This window comes from Trachemys scripta, chromosome 1 (assembly GCF_013100865.1).
Source record: "Trachemys scripta elegans isolate TJP31775 chromosome 1, CAS_Tse_1.0, whole genome shotgun sequence".
Taxonomy (NCBI): domain Eukaryota; kingdom Metazoa; phylum Chordata; order Testudines; family Emydidae; genus Trachemys; species Trachemys scripta.
In genome coordinates this window covers 63776689-63793874 of record NC_048298.1, presented here as the reverse complement: position 1 = coordinate 63793874, position 17186 = coordinate 63776689, and the positions used below count along the sequence as shown (strand labels likewise).

The window sequence follows — 17186 nt, the reverse complement described above, 5'->3', positions numbered from 1 at the left end:
TGACAGCTAATATTGACTACACTACTAGCACCACATGAAGCAGTTCATTAAAGAGTGGAGTTGCAAAAGAAGTTGGATTTTTTATGGCCATTGTTTTGTTTTGTAACAGATCAGTTAACATCTCCTCATCAGGTGTGTAATTAAACAATTAAGCAATATTCTCCCTATTTATTCTTGCCCCTGCAATTAATAACAAACTAGATTAATTCAAAGGGAAAAAATGAAATGAAAACTCAACCAGGCAGTATTAAGCAAATTCATATATTAAGCCCAACAGTCATGTAAATCTCACTCTTGCTTCGTTAAATCATTACTGTAAGCTTTGAAAAACTAGTTGGCATTAGCACAATGATAAAAATTGTGCAAAACCAGCCAGTTTTAGGGCCTAATATGGGAAGCCCTCTGGGGGAGTTTTGTAAATGGAGAGAATGCAGGGTCAGTCCCTTTGTCTGGAAGCATTTTCTTTGGTTTTGATTTATGCAGGTAGGCCCATGCCTATGTATCAGGTTCAGAAGGACCCTGAAACACAGAGTCAAAATCAGTCAGAATTGTCACATTGTATCTGGTTTCATGTTGAAACCATGTGAGACTGAATCTTTTCATAAATCATCCCAGGTTCACTCCAAAGGTTTACAAACCGTTTGTAACCAAACCACGCCAAGTATTTACAGTTTCACTGTCTGTCATGCACGTTTTGTGCAATTCTGTGCTAACACATATATCAAGCTGCAACGTAATAATAAATACCAAAAAACCCCAACACCTTATGACACAACTCAGCAAAACTCTGAAAATTCAGAATTAAGTCTTACATTCATTCTTAGAAGAAATAGCCAAACAGTGAGTGTTGGGGGGGTTATTATTGGTTTATGCTATGAGCTTAATGCTACTTTAAATTTATGACTGGGATGGCATTTATGTTCCTTATTTCCTTAAAAATATATTTTAAAAAAAAAGAATAAAATCGTTCATTGTATGTTATCAAAAGCATGAACTTCATTCTCTTACCTTGGGAAAAATCAATGGCAGTTAGTCTGATCCTGCAGTGGGAGAATCAGGTACCTTTTGTTTTCAAAGATATAAATAGTTGTGAATGTATGTGATAATACACACTTAGGAGTAGAAACACAGGCGTTTTTTGAAGGTGCAGAAACTCACCTTGTTAAATGCATTTATGGGACTTATTCTCTACAGGGTGTTCTTCAAGATTTTATTGATAGTATACCAAGGTTAGTTAGTATATTGTTAGTATATAAGGTTTCGTAGTATGTTGTCTACTATTGTTAGTATACAAAGCTAGACTGGGCCAGTCTTCCTGAGTCTGCTGCACTGCCTCTAATTGTGACCTATGAACAGTGGAGTTGGACTTCTAGATTGTCCATCCAACAATGTAATCATAGAAGATGAGAAATGGCCCCTTCAGTTTTGGAATGCTCTTTCCCTTAATCTATACCAAAGTCCATCTATAGCACCTTTTCTAGTTGAGCTCAAGACCTCTACCAGCTTGGCCCTGGCAACTTCAGATATAATTTTCATTATAAAAATCACTTTATATGAAAACCCAAAAATGCAAGCATAAACTTAATTTAATAACAAAATAAACAAAAAAAAAAAGGAGCCATTGGACTGCTTTTACAATTTAAACAAAGCTGCCACTGAATTTCCAGTCCGCTGCTCCAAAAGTGCCATAGAATTCAGGAGTTTGGCCAAATATACAGTAAATCCTGTTTGCGACAAAGTCCACAGGGCCTTCAACAGGATTGCAGATAGAGTCTCGAACCACTATTTTGCAGTTCAATAACATAAATGTGGCTAAACTGGTCTCCATTCTTAGGCTGTGCATCTGATTTGTTACACATACCGTACATGGGACGAGATTTCCCATCACATGAGATGCTTGTCCCAGACTAATTTATAAGCCATTCAGCTGTGATAGCCAGCAATCCAAAAATAGATCTTTGCTGTACTGCACTGCATTCATTTTCAGAGGATGATCTCATGGACTACATGCTGGTGGCAGGTCAGCCAGTCAAAAGGCCACAGCTGAGGTTTTCCCAGCCACTACGCCTGAGTGTGCCTATCAGCTTCTGTTAGGTGCCGTGAGTGCTGTGGGGTCGCTGACTTAGAGCTAGCTGAGGAAGTGGCTCCACTTAGAAGCCACGAGACATCTTGTTCTCTGGTTTATTTTTATCCAAACAGCAACATAGTTATACTTGCAATGTTAATGCCACGTACCAAAGGCACCTCTCCCCTCCTCCCTATCTGAGTCTGGGCTTTTAATTCTCATCTTCTCCTAGCTAGTGAATGAGACCCAGCTACAGTTTTCCTGTGAATACTGAATGGCACATGTAGAAAAATCTTTAATATATCGCAAATACTGTACACAGGAAGTGATTCTTATTACTATTGTTAGTTATTTGTATTATGGGAGCACCTACTGATTAGAGCCCCACTGAATGGGGGCTGTACAAACACTTAGGAAGAGACCCTTTCTCCCAAAGAGCTTCCAATCTAAGCCCTAACTCTTGCAATTTACTATGTGCAGTTTGAGTGCTGCACCCACACAGAAACCCATTGATTTCTAAGGGGGTCTGGATGGGCCCAGCAATTCACCCCCAAGCTGTAAATTGCAGGATTGAGATCTAATTAGACATGACAGACAAACAGTGGGAGAAAATAAGTATTTGTCTCTCCATTTTACAGATGGGGAATTGAGGCCCAGAAAATTAAGTGACTTGCCCAAAGTCAAATGAAATCTGTGGCCGATTTGGGAATTGACTCCCAATCTCCTGAGTTGAGGGCAGAGCCTTAACCACAAGACCCCCATACACTGTTATAGCGCAGAATCAGTGGGGAGGTTGAAAGGGGGAAGAGACTTCTCCACACAGCCCAAGCAAGCAAGATTTGGGAGAGTGACGAAGACCATTGGAGATCGTCCTTGTTCATTTATGACACCTAGACCCCTAAAAGACCCCTAAGACTCTCAGTCACTAACACAGCCAGTGCTCCCACACAGAGAACAGCTGAAACACCACAGTGCCCCTATGATAAACATAGATTATAGATAAACATACCTGTTCTGTTCATTCCCTCTGAAGCACCTGGCATTGGCCATGATTGGAAGACAGGATACTGGGCTAGATGGACCATTGGTCTGAGCCAGGGGTAGGCAACCTATGGCACGTGTGCCGAAGGTGGCACGCGAGCTGATTTTCAGTGGCACTCACACTGCCCAGGTCCTGGCCACCGGTCTGGGGGGCTCTGCATTTTAATTTAATTTTAAATGAAGCTTCTTAAACATTTTAAAAACCTTATTTACTTTACATACAACAATAGTTTAGTTATATATTATAGACTTTTTGAAAGAGACCTTCTAAAAACATTAAAATGTATTACTGGCACCCAAAACCTTAAATTAGAGTGAATAAATGAAGACTTGGCACACGGCTTCTGAAAGGTTGCTGACCACTGGTCTGACCCAATATGGCTGTTTTAATGCATACAGCCCTTCTTTGTAAGTGGAGCATTCCAAAGAAAACAAAGGCCACACTGTGGAATACTTTCCAACGTTAATACAAAACCTGGCCCTGCCCGGGGCTTTCTGGGATTGGTACGACTTCCCCCAGGGATTGTTCACAAAGGCTTTGCCAAATTAAAGCCAGATGTTTGACAAGAAAGAGCAAACATAAGGGGGAAATGATGTGTCATTTGCCCCTTTCTCTAGGAGAAACCTCTCTGGTTCTCTCCTTGCTCTGAGGGAAGGAAACATTATATGTGCCAAGTTGTCTTCCCAGCAAAGCTGTCCATAGCCCTGTACTGCAATCCTGACTTTCCCGTGGGCTATGGGCTGTGGAGGGAGAGGCTGGCAGGAAACACCCCCAGCTTTAGGGCAAGTTCCCGCCCATCCTATTCTTGAAACTTCAGTCTCAAGCCCTAAACCCAGTCTGAGTTTCCCACAAATTTCAAACCGTCTCCAGAGATCTCTTCCTCTCCCTATGACCATATCCCCCATCCTACAGATATGTCTTTTTTCAGAAAAAAATGGAGAAGGCTATTGCCAGCTCAGGCGGGTTCCTTTACCAGCCAATTGCAAAGATCTTGTCCCAGCCTCCAGCCTCACACTGCCCAGTTACCATCACTACAGAATGGGAGCCCCCTGCTTCCCTGAAGGCCGAGCCTCCTTCTCAACTTAAATGATTTCAAAATAAAATTTAAAATAATTTGATCTGAATAAAAACAAAATGTAGAGTCTGTTTTCTGTTTGCAATAAGCAAGGTACGAGGATACCCTGGCTTTCATTGCATTCCATTTTTAGGGCGGAGTGCTTTTCTTGACTAACACCAGGCTAGAGAGAAACACTCAGTATGACTTGGGTGTGGCTGTGAGCTCAACAATAGAATAATAAAATATCAGGTTTGAAAGGGACCTCAGGAGGTCATCTAGTCCAACCCCCTGCTCAAAGCAGGTCCAGTCCCCAGACAGATTTTTACTCCAGTTCCCTAAGTGGCACCCTCAAGGATTAAACTCACAACCCTGGGTTTAGCAGGCCAATGCTCAAACCACTGAGCTATCCCTCCCCAAAAGCTAGCCCATCAGGGGGCCACGCTAACCAGACTTAAGAATGGAAAGATGATGTGACTGATTTCCGGGAAATTCCAGCTGAGTCGTTTTGAGCAGGGTAAAAGACTGTCATAGACAGTTGAGAGGGCTGGTACCCTGAGCTGCTTTTTAGACAGTGAGGCCATCAATTGGCATTCAATCGCCATGTTGATAGCATTGATTGTTCAGGGAGGACTGCATGAAGTTACCATCCTCCTCCCCTTGAGCAGGCTAGTAATGGGATGCAAAGCCTTTAGCTGCAAAATCCCCAGTTCAAATCCAGTCCAGGTCACCACTAGTCAACTGTTATTGCAATCATGTAGGTGTCGGGTGACTGCGTTGGGGCACTCCCCCACCCCAATCTGGAGAAAGCTAACAAACCCCTCTGGGCTCACCTGCTATCAGACAGGCACACCTGCAGGGTCTGCACCAGTTGGAGGAAGCAAGTTTAAAAGGAGCACTTGTCACAGGAAGAAGTGCAACCAGGGGGAAAGCTTCTGTGCCCCAGCAAGCTGATGCTTGTTCCAGAGTCACTGAGAGGGGAAACAGCTAGCAAGCCTCTGCTGCCCACAAGGACAAAGCAGACCTTTATAAGGAAACCAAGAGACCGAACACCCCTTAAATGGGACCCAGAAAGGCTAGACTAAAGCTCCCAAGTGGGGAAAGGACTTTTAAAGGGAAAGAGACTCTAACAGCCTGACTGTGACCCTAGAGAGAGGCCCAGCTTATCACAGAAATCTTCATGGAATGAACAGAGGGTCTCCATATAGTTCCTAGGGCATTGGTGTCCGCTTTAGAACCACCACAGTTGTGAGTGACAGTATTGCAAGGAGAGGATAGCTCAATCTCATCTCTAAACGTGGTCCCACCAGATCAATTTGAGATGCATTTGTTGGGCAGTTTGGGAAAAGCGTCCACTAGCATTGCCTAGGTACTGTGTATTTATTCTACAGATGACTTCATTATCCAGCAAGACAAGGTGGGTGAGGTAATATCTTTTATTGGACCAACTTCTGTTGGTGAGAGAGACAAGCTTTTGAGCTTACACAGAGCTCTTCTTCAGGTCCTGAAGTAAGTAAGCTCGAAAGCTTGTCTTTCTCACCAACAAAAGTCGGTCCAATAAAATATTACCTCACCCACCTTGTCTCGTTAATATCCCGGGACTGACACAGCTACACTTCATGATCCAGGATGGTCAATCAAACAGCTTTCATGACAGCTGAATTCAAAGCTGGGACTCAGAGGTGAACGTTCCCTGTGTTCAGAGGAGTACAGATCTGTTTTGGTTCAGGCTTATCTTTATGCAATATAGACACTGATTTTCTTAAAGGTACCTCCTGAAGGCGTAGTGACTTAAGGCTGATTCTGCTGCCCGATAGGAATAACTTTGTTAGTTATTTGGTGCAGAAGCCTGAGATATGTTAATTCTATCACTGCAATTCCATATACATTAAGATCTGTATTACCTGTAACCAAACCAAAGAGGGACCGAAATTAATATGTTGACATTACCTAAAATGCAAAAGTACCTATACAACTTAGTCAGTGCAGCTAGACTGGCAAAACATCACAATGGAATTCATGTTGGGGGAAACAAGGGGCATGGGAGAAAGAGAACATGAAATCTTAACAATCAGCCTCTTCTAAGCCCTTTTAAGGCAACAGCATCAAGCGTTGCACATTGGCATTTGTTCAGTCTGTGATTTTAATTGTAGGTTGCTGAGCAGCTTATTAATCCATTTGGGGAAGATGATGATGATTTTGAAATAAATTGGTGCATTGATAGAAATTTGCAGGTCAGTATTTTTTGTCTCTACTTTCCTCTCTTCTGCTCTACTGCAATATATTATAAATTATTCCTTATAGATCTGAGACACTAGCTAATGGGATGGACTGAGAGTTATACAAAATGATTCTTTACCCAAAGGGGATCATATCTCCAGAATCCTCCACGTTTTGTTTTTAGAGATGGTATATTATTAATTCACCATTTCATATGCCTTGTCTGCTGGGGAAAGGATGCAAAGTGAAGACATCTGAGCTGCCCTCTAACCATAAGTTCATTTCATGTAACCCTGCCTGTACTCACCAATTCAGCCACATAGGAGATCCTGGAAAGACTACTCTGAACCAAATTCTGTTCTCATTGAAACCTTTGCAAACTCACTGAAGTCAATGCGGTTGCGCCAGTGTAATGGGTAACAGATTTTGGTCCTATATTTGTACAGAGCAGGTAAATAATTTACAGGAGAAGTCAGCACTGCCAAATCTTGCTGTTGAAATTATTCCTACATTTCTTATGGCACAAGTGTGACCCTACCACCCAGGAGAGTAAGGGCACATGAAGAATTCCATTACACCTGCATGGGCAACTCACTTTGCAGGTAGCAGAACAGGAAGATGACCAGTCTCCATGGGGTCACCACTCCAGAGCAGGTGTGTAGCGAGTGGGGGTGGAGGAAGGAGGCACAAGGAGTAAGGGCAATCTTGGCTCCACCCCTCGCAATGTGCTGGCCAGCTCAGCTGAGCCAGCATCATCAGAGAAGTATCTGCACCTGATACAGGGCTCTGAGTCACAGTCTTGGCCATTCCTGGGGGAATGCAGCTAAATACAACTTGTTACAAAGTCACAGCTGAGCCCTTTATTTTTACATATGTAAGTCGATGGTACAAGGCTGTTCACGTGCTCGGTTGGGAATATTTTTAAAAATATGGACAATGTTTACTTAAAGGTTCCTCTATGTGAACTTCTGCACAAGAAACATCTCTACAAATAGCACAATAATAGTCCTCATACATTTCCTGAAAACATGGCACATCAGAGAATCATGTGACCATTTAGCTAAATAATCCAGTTAATAAGAATGCTTACTGGAAAAGTTAATTCTTTATCATTTGTGATTAAATGTGATGTAATATGAAGGGAATTGTTTAGCAAAGGTATGGGGCTCTATCCCATTCTAATTAAAGTCAATTAAATTTGTTGCCGTTGTGGGAGCAGAAATAATCTATTTTAGCTTTTTATATAGTGCCTATTAACATGGATCAGGCCTGTAGCCACTATGTACATTTTACATAATTTCATAAAACATATTTCCTAAAGAATATTTCCCATATAGCAGGAAATAGTATATTATACACAAAACCATATTTAAAATAGTGTAATTACAACTATGATCTCAGGTCTCACTTCTGGCTGTGGATGAAATGCACATGAACTTACCAAAGATGGACAAAGATATTTACTGGGATGATTCAGCTGCTCAGCCACCGTACACACTGGCCGCTGCCGATTACTGTATTCCATCTTTCCTTGGCTCAACTATTGAAATGGGGTAAGTAAAGCTGCCATCTTTTCATGATGTCATTAAGGCTACAAAAATGTGTATCCAATCATCTTAAAGGCCTATGGATCTTTAAATGTATATCATGCATAAATGTGACTTCAAAGTTGAAGTTCAACATTTAAAAATAAACAGGTTTAAAAATATGTGATGGTTTCTTGTCACGTGCACAGAAGTGTACAAATTCAACACCTGGGAAAACTCAGTGGCCATTAGAAAACTAGTGATTTAAATGATCCTTTTAGGAGAGTGACACGAACTTAGCCCTTTGTTTTTTTGTGGTATTGTAGCAATATAAAACAGCATAAACCAAAGAAACAGCAAGGTTTTTCATAGAAATTTTCAAGGTACTAAATCCTCTGTGTACATGATACAACAATTAACACAATACCCATTTATTTGCTTGTTTCTTATTCAGACACTCCCTTTCTTCTTGCTGGGTAAGATCATTTCAGACCTTTGGGAGATTAACTATAGAAATGGTTTTATGACTTTTCAATTAATAATAATCCAGAATTGTTTTCTTACCAACCCTACTGCAAAGAACCAGCCAGAGTATGTGACATTGCTCGTTGTTCTGGCACTCTGCGTCTACACCGCTGGCAGAGGCATGTAGTGTATGGGTAGCTACCCGCCACAGGGAAAAGCAGGCTATGTCTGCACTGCGGTCTGTAGCTACACATGTCAGCGAGGCTCTGGCAGAGGGGAGGCAGCGGAGAAAGGCTGTTTTCCCTCCTGCCAGACCTTTTCCGCACTGGCTGAGTCTTTTCCTGCAATGGAGAAAGGCTCTGGCAGTGGGACACTACACTGGTATTTTTAGCAGTGTAGATGGAAAGGCATGACTTGGGTGAGTAGAAAGCTGTGTAGGGTGTGTATTCACATACACGCCCTTCAGGAGTGTTTATACTTTACTCACTTAAGCCATGTCCCTCCATCACTGCTATTTATACCTGTGCTGGGCAGTATGTACACTACACACTGCCAAAAGAAACATGCAGTATAGATGTACCCTCATAAAATACGGTGACGGGCCAGACAGCACATGAAAGCTGAGTTAAAACGCATATGATGTGCTCTAGTGTAAAACAGATCGGTGAACATGAAGAATATCCTGTCCCTTTAAGAAGCAAACAAATACTAGAGCTGGTAGAAATTTTTCATTGGAAACTTTTTTAAAAAACAAAAGTGGCTTTTCCAAAACCTAAAACTTTCATTTTTTTTTCAAAAGTTTTTCACTGAACCCAGAAAGGTTGACATTTTTGGAGGGGTTAGTTTTTTCTCCTTAATCCTCTTTCTCTCTTCATCTACTTTTTTGCCACAAAATACAACAGAATGATGTTCAGGATGTTTTTTCCTACTTTTCCTTCTTCAACTTTGGAAAAGATACAGAGTAGCAAAAGGAAAAGCGAAGGGAAAAAACACACATTGGCCATCATTTGATGTATTGCATTCCGTGAAGAGAAAGGGGGAGGAGAAAAAAGAGGAAAGGAGGGGACCCAAAATTCAAACTTCCGACATTTTTATAAAAAATATTTCATTAAAAATATAAAAAACATATCAATTGTTCCATTTTAAATCCTTTGAAATCATAACAACTTTGAAATTCTATATTTTTCCCCAAACCATTTGTCCATTTTTTCCCAACCAGCTGTAACAAATATAACAAGGCATCCTTCAGCCAGAGTTCAAAACCAAGGTTTAAAGGTATAGCTTGTTTCAGCCAAGTCCAAAACAAATATCTCAAGCGTGGCTCACGTCAGCCAAATTCCAGAAAGGAAGAAGATTCACCACTCTCGTACTTCATTCTAGCTCTCCTCCTAGGGACAAGTCTATCCTCCCTGGTGCTCTCTGCCAAACTAAATCCTCTGCTGTCACAGAGCATCGCATTTATAAGTAGTGGAAGGAATTAATCAATCCATCAAAGTTGCCATGTCCATACCTGAAATCCCTGCTCTCAGGACAGTCAACTGTGACTCTTCTTCTAGTGTTCCCTCCCATTGTCTTTACACCCCAGGCAAGGACTAAATGTGCTCCACTCCCGAAATGGTGTGGCTGCAGTAATTCATCATTAACCTCAGAAGCCAGGCAGAAAAGCAGAAGCTAATGGGTGGGATTTTCAAAAGGACCTAAGAGACTTGGAGCACAAGGCCCATTGACTTTCAATGGCACTTCTGCTCCTAAATCACTTAGGTACTGTTGAAAATCCTACCCCATGCTCAGTGCTTAATTTGTCATGCGAGAAGTGTTGGGGCTCAAGCAATTAGGTGCTGGGGCTCAAGCAGTTTTTTTACTTTCATAACTGAAGCAGCAAGCCCAGCAGTGCCAGAGCTATGAACTACCAAGCCTAGAGGTGCCGGGGTTATGAATTGCCCAGCGTAGAAGTGCTAGAACTCCTGGCACAAATTAAACACTGTCCACACTTCCAGGAGCACCATTAACTTTTGCCTGAGACTCTTCCTGATAGAATGAGGAATATACTGCACAGAGCAATTGTTCTTCTCCTGCCCCCGCAAAGCTCTGATCATGTGGAGCTGCCATCGAGGAGCACTCCACTGTTCTGAGACAGGAGGGAGAACCAATCAGCATTGCCTGTGCTCCTCACCCCTTTCAGTGTATCTGAAGATTTTCAGCCACACTTCGCTCTTATTTGCTCCTCCTATGCCTCATGGAGGCCCTTTATTAGGAACACATTTGTTCCTTAAGTTCTCTAACTCTCATCACTCACTGTTAACGTAGCTCTGTTCCGCTAATGACAGGCAGACAGAAAATGGATCATTATATAAACCATATTTTCCATTTAACATGAAACCTTACTCAGGGCCGGCTCTGGCTTTTTGGCCGCCCCAAGCAAAATAAATAAATAAATAAATGAAAATAAAACGGGGCAGCCAGAACGGCAAAGCAAAAAAAAAAAAAAAAAAAACCCGGCGGCGCGGCCGGAGCGCGGGTGCAGGGGGACCAGCTACGAGGGGAAGAGGGAGGGAGCTGGCAGGAGAGAGAGAGAAGGGGGGCGACCAGGGCTACCGCCGTGCCGCACAGGGCTCCACTCCAGTCGGCGGGGAAGGAAGGACAAGGACTGCCCTGCCGCACTTGCTGCAGGGTGCTCCTGTCCTCCGTGCCACTGCCCCCTACAGGGCGGCCGGAGCGAAACAAACAAAAAAAAACTGCCGTGCCACTCTAGGATTGGCCAGATGCCACCTCGTTCAATCTGCCGCCCCAAGCACCAGCTTGCTCGGCTGGTGCCTGGAGCCGGCCCTGACCTTACTACAAACACTACACCTCTTGTGACTCTAGAATAAAAGAAATACAGAGTGACACACCCTGCATCGCTTTATCTTACAGGCTGTCTGATACAGAGTTCCTCCGTGGGGAAAACTGGCCCTGGGATGATGAGAAATTCAGGCGACAGCCCTCAGTGCTGAGAAGAGTTAAGCGATTTCTGAGTGTCCATGAAATCTCTCCTTCCCCAACCAGGAGGCGCTACAGCAGACAGACAAGTGAGAACTCGGTGTTTTTCCCTGCGCATGAAAAGGGTCACATCAGCAGTTTGCAAGAAATGCATTCTAGAGGGAGACATTTTGCCTCAAAGGCCAAGAAGAAATATGAGCTGGCTGACAGGAATCCCCGACTGCATGCTAGCATAGATCTAGCAACTATTAGTGAAACTAGCAGAACCAACATTTTAGAGAGCTACCAATCTAGTGAGAATGACACAACAACTAAGATATCTTTGCCAGTCCCTGAAGAAGTTGTTGCTACTACTGAGGAAAGAACACTCAACGCGTCAGACAGCCAGACTTTACAGACAGACACCTCCACAAACATGTCGACAGAACAGGCTCCACCAGGCAGTCCAACTGAGCCACATTCTGATCCTGCGGATGCGCCACGACCTCACTCAGAAATGGCTATGTCTTTTACGGATTCTGGGCAGCAAAAATCATCCACCGTTGTAATGGAGGAACCAAAACCTGATTTACACAGAAGTATGACAGCAGGTGATAGCAAAGATCAACACAGGAGCTCTGAAAGATGTTCCCCAGACTTCCATATGCTCAGTATTACATTGCATACAGATGCTGCACCTCTTTTATTGGATTTTGGAACACCCTCTGGACAAAGCACCTTAAGTGGTGAAAGTAACATTGCTGCTACCTCTGCTGCTAGAGATACAGTTGATATGCATCACTTATTGGAACATCTGGATGCTAAAGAAACAGCTATACTAGAATTCATTAATGAGAAGAATGAAGGAAATCTCTGACAAGGTTGTCAGAATCTTCTAGATTCCAATTCTGTTCTATTATTTACAGTGGGGGGAAATGTTTAAGAGCCCCTGCAGCCATTTCGGGGTTCCCCAAACACACAAAACTTTCATTTTGCAAAACAATTGGAACTTTCTGTCTCTTTTGAAACCTGTTCTTATTCAGATTTTCTGAAAATACAGAAATACAAACACACTGCTCAGACCACACATACAGTACGTCGTACGGCTGATCTTATTTCCAAAGAAAATTACTCAGATTGCTATGTTAAAGCTTTCCTCTCTCAATAAGGCTTCTGGCAGGGCAATATTAAATTTAAATTAAAACAAAAATCTCAGCCAGCCGGGAGCCTCAGTCCCTGGATAGATCTCACCAGCCGGTACCCAGCTTTGGCAGTGTTCTTCGGCCTTTCTCTCAGCACGGACTCCACCTTTGAACATGGCTTGGGAAAGGAAGCTTATGCTGTCCATGGCCATGATGGAAAGGGGTGTTTTCCCTCTCTTTCAGCAGTGGGAAAGGAGATTTCTCTCCAGCACATACACGCCCAGCCCTTCTCTCTTGGAATCCACCCTTTTGCAAATCAAATTGCTTTTATAACACAGCCAAGTAATTATTTCCTCATCAAGTCTTATTCAACTGTCACGAAATAGTAAGGATAAGTGTTAAGGAATCATACTGATGTCATGCCAGTACAATTCATTAACAACACATCCCTCCTCCACCATCCAGCAGAGTGGATGGCTCCAAAGGCAATGGAACTAAGGCAGTTACTCTACTCATGGCAGGAGGCGGAGCACCCTCCCTGGGAGTGCACAGCTCCCATGTGCTTGAAGCACTGCTCTGTGGCTTTCTCTATGGTAGCATAGGAAGGCCTAAGAAGTGTGGGGTGTGACCAGTGGATCCACAGCTCTGTAGGTTCACTGGCCAAACTCCCCTCTGTCCTGCATGAGGAGAAGGATGGCTGTAGCTGCAGGAGGGAGTGTATCAGCAGCCACAAAGCAGTTCCACCATTTGGGTAGGAGGATTCCATAGCCAGCCGCCAACAGAACACAAGCCTGAGGAAATGGGAGTCTCTCAGGGGAGAGGATTTGAGTCAGGGATTCCAGGCCATTGTTTCTTTTGTCTCTTTTCTCTCTGTCTTTTCTGATCGCAGAAATCTCGCCTAATCTCCAGGGTCCAATCACCATCTTGCCACCATCCTCATCCTCAGAGAAGAATGAGGGGGGATTTGATAGCTGCTTTCAACTACCTGAAAGGGGGTTCCAAAGAGGATGGATCTAGACTGTTCTCAGTGGTACTAGATGACAGAACAAAGAGTAATGGTCTCAAGTTGCAGTGGGGGAGATTTAGGTTGAATATTAGGAAAAACTTTTTCACTAGGAGGGTGCTGAAGCACTGGAATGGGTTACCTAGGGAGGTGGTGGAATCTCCTTCCTTAGAGGTTTTTAAGGTCAGGCTTGACAAGGCCCTGGCTGGGATGATTTAGTTGGGGATTGGTCCTGCTTTGAGCAGGGGGTTGGACTAGATGACCTCCTGAGGTCCCTTCCAACCCTGATATTCTATGATTCAACCTCCTTTCTCTCTGCTTCCAACAGGCTCGTAGTTGTATTGGAACAGAATAATCATCTGCTCCATCCCAGACTTCAGTTGGCCCTCACTCTCCCACAGTACTCAACTGAAACAAAACAGAGCATATTTTCCCCACTCTTTAATTGTGTTTATCTTTCATTGCCTACCTCTCTAGTAGGCTCCACACCACATCTTTTACATCAGTGCTTGATCACACAACTACTGACCAATGATTTAGATGCTTGGCCTCCTCTTTCTTTCTTTCACACCTGTTCCACTAACCTCAAGACCAGCTACTGCATCCAGCTGGTTGGCTGGACAGAGTTGTCATTCAAATTCTCTCCCCTCTCATTCGTAGCTGAGTAGAAGGCTTGCTTTATAGCCATGTAGTAGGCCTGCTTTATAGCCACATAGTAGGCCATAGCCGTGTAGTAGGCCTGGTTCTGTTAATATTTCATTCATGCTTCCATTATATGTAGCAAACCTGGACCAGCAGTGTAAGAGCTTAGCGTCCTCTCACAGGGCCTCATAACACTAGAAAAGGATACAGTCCAGTGGGAAAATGCTTATAGGTGTTTCACAAATAGCAACTAATTACAGGAATAAATATAAATATGCTGTCCATTACTTGTACAGAACGGGACTTAGTTATGGCCATTTTCAAAATTTCCTCTTGTTAGTTAGTTTGTCTGTGAGCCCACTATTGCATTCATCTGGGTGCTGAATTATCTTTTGGACCAAGTTGGTCACCTAAGTGCCTCTTGCTACAATTTTTTTAACATTAGTTTAGTCAATTGACTAATTATAACACTAACAGCCCCAACAGTTTATGGTTCACATTTACCAGTATAAACAATGTAAGCAATTTATTACATAAAAAAAGCTTTTTTTAAAAAATGAGGTTGCTTTGGCTGTATTAAACTATGTCAAGATATGTCCCAACAAGGACCTACAATAGTGTAGGCCACTTTGGAAAACAAGAGCATCAGAGGGCAGGAGCTACAGATGTTTGTGAAGCTGGAAAAGACTGGGGAGAAAACAAGGGTAGAACAGAAGCATATGTCAAAGCAACAGTTTGTTACCATCTCCTGGGGTTGATCTTGGAGAAGGTGGGATATATTGACCATAATGTCTGTGGTATGATGAGCCGACCAATACTGCAACTTTCTAGGTTTTCGCATTCTACGTCAGAATTCAAGAACCCAGAATGTTCACATTTTATGGAACTTTCTGGCAACCCTCATTCATATATGACAGAAATGTGAGTTGACTGTAATTTTCTGTTCGAATAATAATTTATGTATATCTATATAAAGGAAATGTACAAAATGTAATTCAACTACTTGTCTAAGGAAGCAAAAATATCCAGGCTGCTGCTAAATAAATGATACAGCTTTATAATGTCTTATTTTAGGACCAAATAAATGAAGTTTATCTAAACAGAAGTTTGCTTATGAGCACTTCACATTTTAAAAATAAAATTGAGAAAAAAGCATATACACAAAATAGACGTGGAGTAAATCATATTTGTATAGCTTACCCTATTCTGCAAAAACTGCTCAATGGCAACTGAATCTTGTGGTCTGGGCCATAGCCTGTCAGATCAAATATATGAGGTATAGTCCTTTACTGATGAGTACAGAGCCATGACATTATAATACTGGGAACTATAAATACCTACTATAGTACACATTAGAAACCAAGACCAATATTCCAGAGATACCTGTGCATAGACTTTCTAGGTCTATAACAACAAAAGCTTCAAGTCTAAAAGTCCATGTGTCAAACTTTGTCAGTGCCAGAAATGGGTCTTATATTTGTTCAGAACCATTAAGCTTGTCCTGAAGTACAGCATTAGCAAGTTTCTCAATTGATACTGCTCCATATTTGTTGGGTCCAGTGCTCTTCTTAAAGGATTGGTTTCCATAAAAGGGAGACTACATGCTGTGCTCCCATATCTGGTAACTGGTCTGGAGTATTGCATCTAAAGACCATCAGTTTATTGAGCCCAAGGCTTGAGTAGGAATATGGCATCCCCAAGAATATGTCCTTAAACATGGAGATTATTTTAAAGTATATTGTTAACAATGGGACCTGCTCACTTTGATGTGGGCTAGGTGCCCCACATGTCAACCCCTACAACCTCAGAATTGCTATTCTATAGGATTGGGTATCTGGGCATCCTATGCACTAGCCTGCATAGTAGGTTTCATCTGGCAGAATCTTCCAAACATTAGCCCAGATAATTCAGTTCTGACTAATCAGAACATAGTTATCAGAGGGAACACACTGAACGCATAATCCTGTCATTCGAGAGAGTGAGGGAAGGAAACTTAAGGAAGCTTGCTGTAATACCTGTACATTTCCATAGCCCCAGAAGTCTCTTTTGAATACAGCTGATCGCTTTTGCATTCCAGAGTTTAAAGTGAGTGTCAGAAGTGACGGCATAAAGTCTCATTTGTAAATGACTGTGTCCGTCATTTCAAACACATATTTATCATGGAAGTGCCCAGGGGACCAAGTGCTGTACAAACACAGAATAAGGGTATGTCCACACTGCTATGGCAAATGTGATTGCAGCTCAGGTCGGCATAGCCTTGGAGTTAAAACCAGCAGCAGACGCAGTGGCATGGGCTTCAGTTTGGGCTAGCAAGCCGAATATGGAGCCAGAGGGACCAGGCAGGCTTGTAGAGCCCATGATGTGCTAGGTCAGAGGTGGGCAAACTATGGCCCACGGGCCACATCTGGCCTGCTGAACTGTCCTTCCCGGCAGGCCCTTGAGCTCCCGGCTGGGTAGGCTAGCCCTCTCCTGCTGTCCCCCCTCCCCTGCAGCCTCAGCTCACCGTGCCGCCAGCGCTCTGGGTGGTGTGGCTGGCTCTGGGCACAGCTGCCAATCCTACTGCTTTGAGCGGCATGGTACGGGGGCGAGGAGTGTGGGGGGGCGTTGGCTAAGGGGCAGGGAGTCCTGGGGGCAGTAAGGGGATGGGGAACAGGGGGCGGTTGGATGGGGCAGAGGTTGTGAGGGGGAAGCGGTCGGGGATGAGGCACGGGGTGGGGGTCGGATAGGCATGGGAGTCCCAGGGGGCCTGTCAGGGGGCGGGGGTGTGGATAGGGGTTGGGACATTCAGGGGACAGGGGGGTTGGATAGGGGGTGGTGTCCTGGGAGGGGGTGGTCAGGGTTGGGGGTTCCCGGTAGGGGGCAGTCAGGGGACAAGTAGCGGGGGGGTTGGATGGGTGGGAGAGTTCTGAGGGGGGCAGTCAGGAGGCGGGGGCCAAGCTGTTTGGGGAGGCACAGCCTTCCCTACCCAGCCCTCCATACAGTTTCGGAACGCCGATGTGGCCCTCAGGCCAAAAAGTTTGCCCACCCCTGTGCTAGGTAGATTAAAGCTATAGTGTGGGTATTCCGAGC

The 17186-nt window shown here is 43.6% G+C and overlaps 1 protein-coding gene across 2 annotated transcripts in view; it reads left to right on the top strand.

Moving 5' to 3' along the window:
• The window catches only part of BEST3 (bestrophin 3), a 33425-nt gene extending 19938 nt beyond the window's left edge, over positions 1–13487 (top strand). For both annotated transcript variants that reach the window (XM_034771297.1, XM_034771305.1), the window contains exons 7-9: positions 6315–6395; positions 7783–7934; positions 11286–13487. In XM_034771297.1, the coding sequence (XP_034627188.1) occupies positions 6315–6395; positions 7783–7934; positions 11286–12207 (1155 nt within the window). In that variant the 3' untranslated portion in view covers positions 12208–13487. The remainder of the gene's footprint in view (positions 1–6314; positions 6396–7782; positions 7935–11285) is intronic.
• The last annotated feature ends 3699 nt before the right edge of the window (positions 13488–17186 follow it).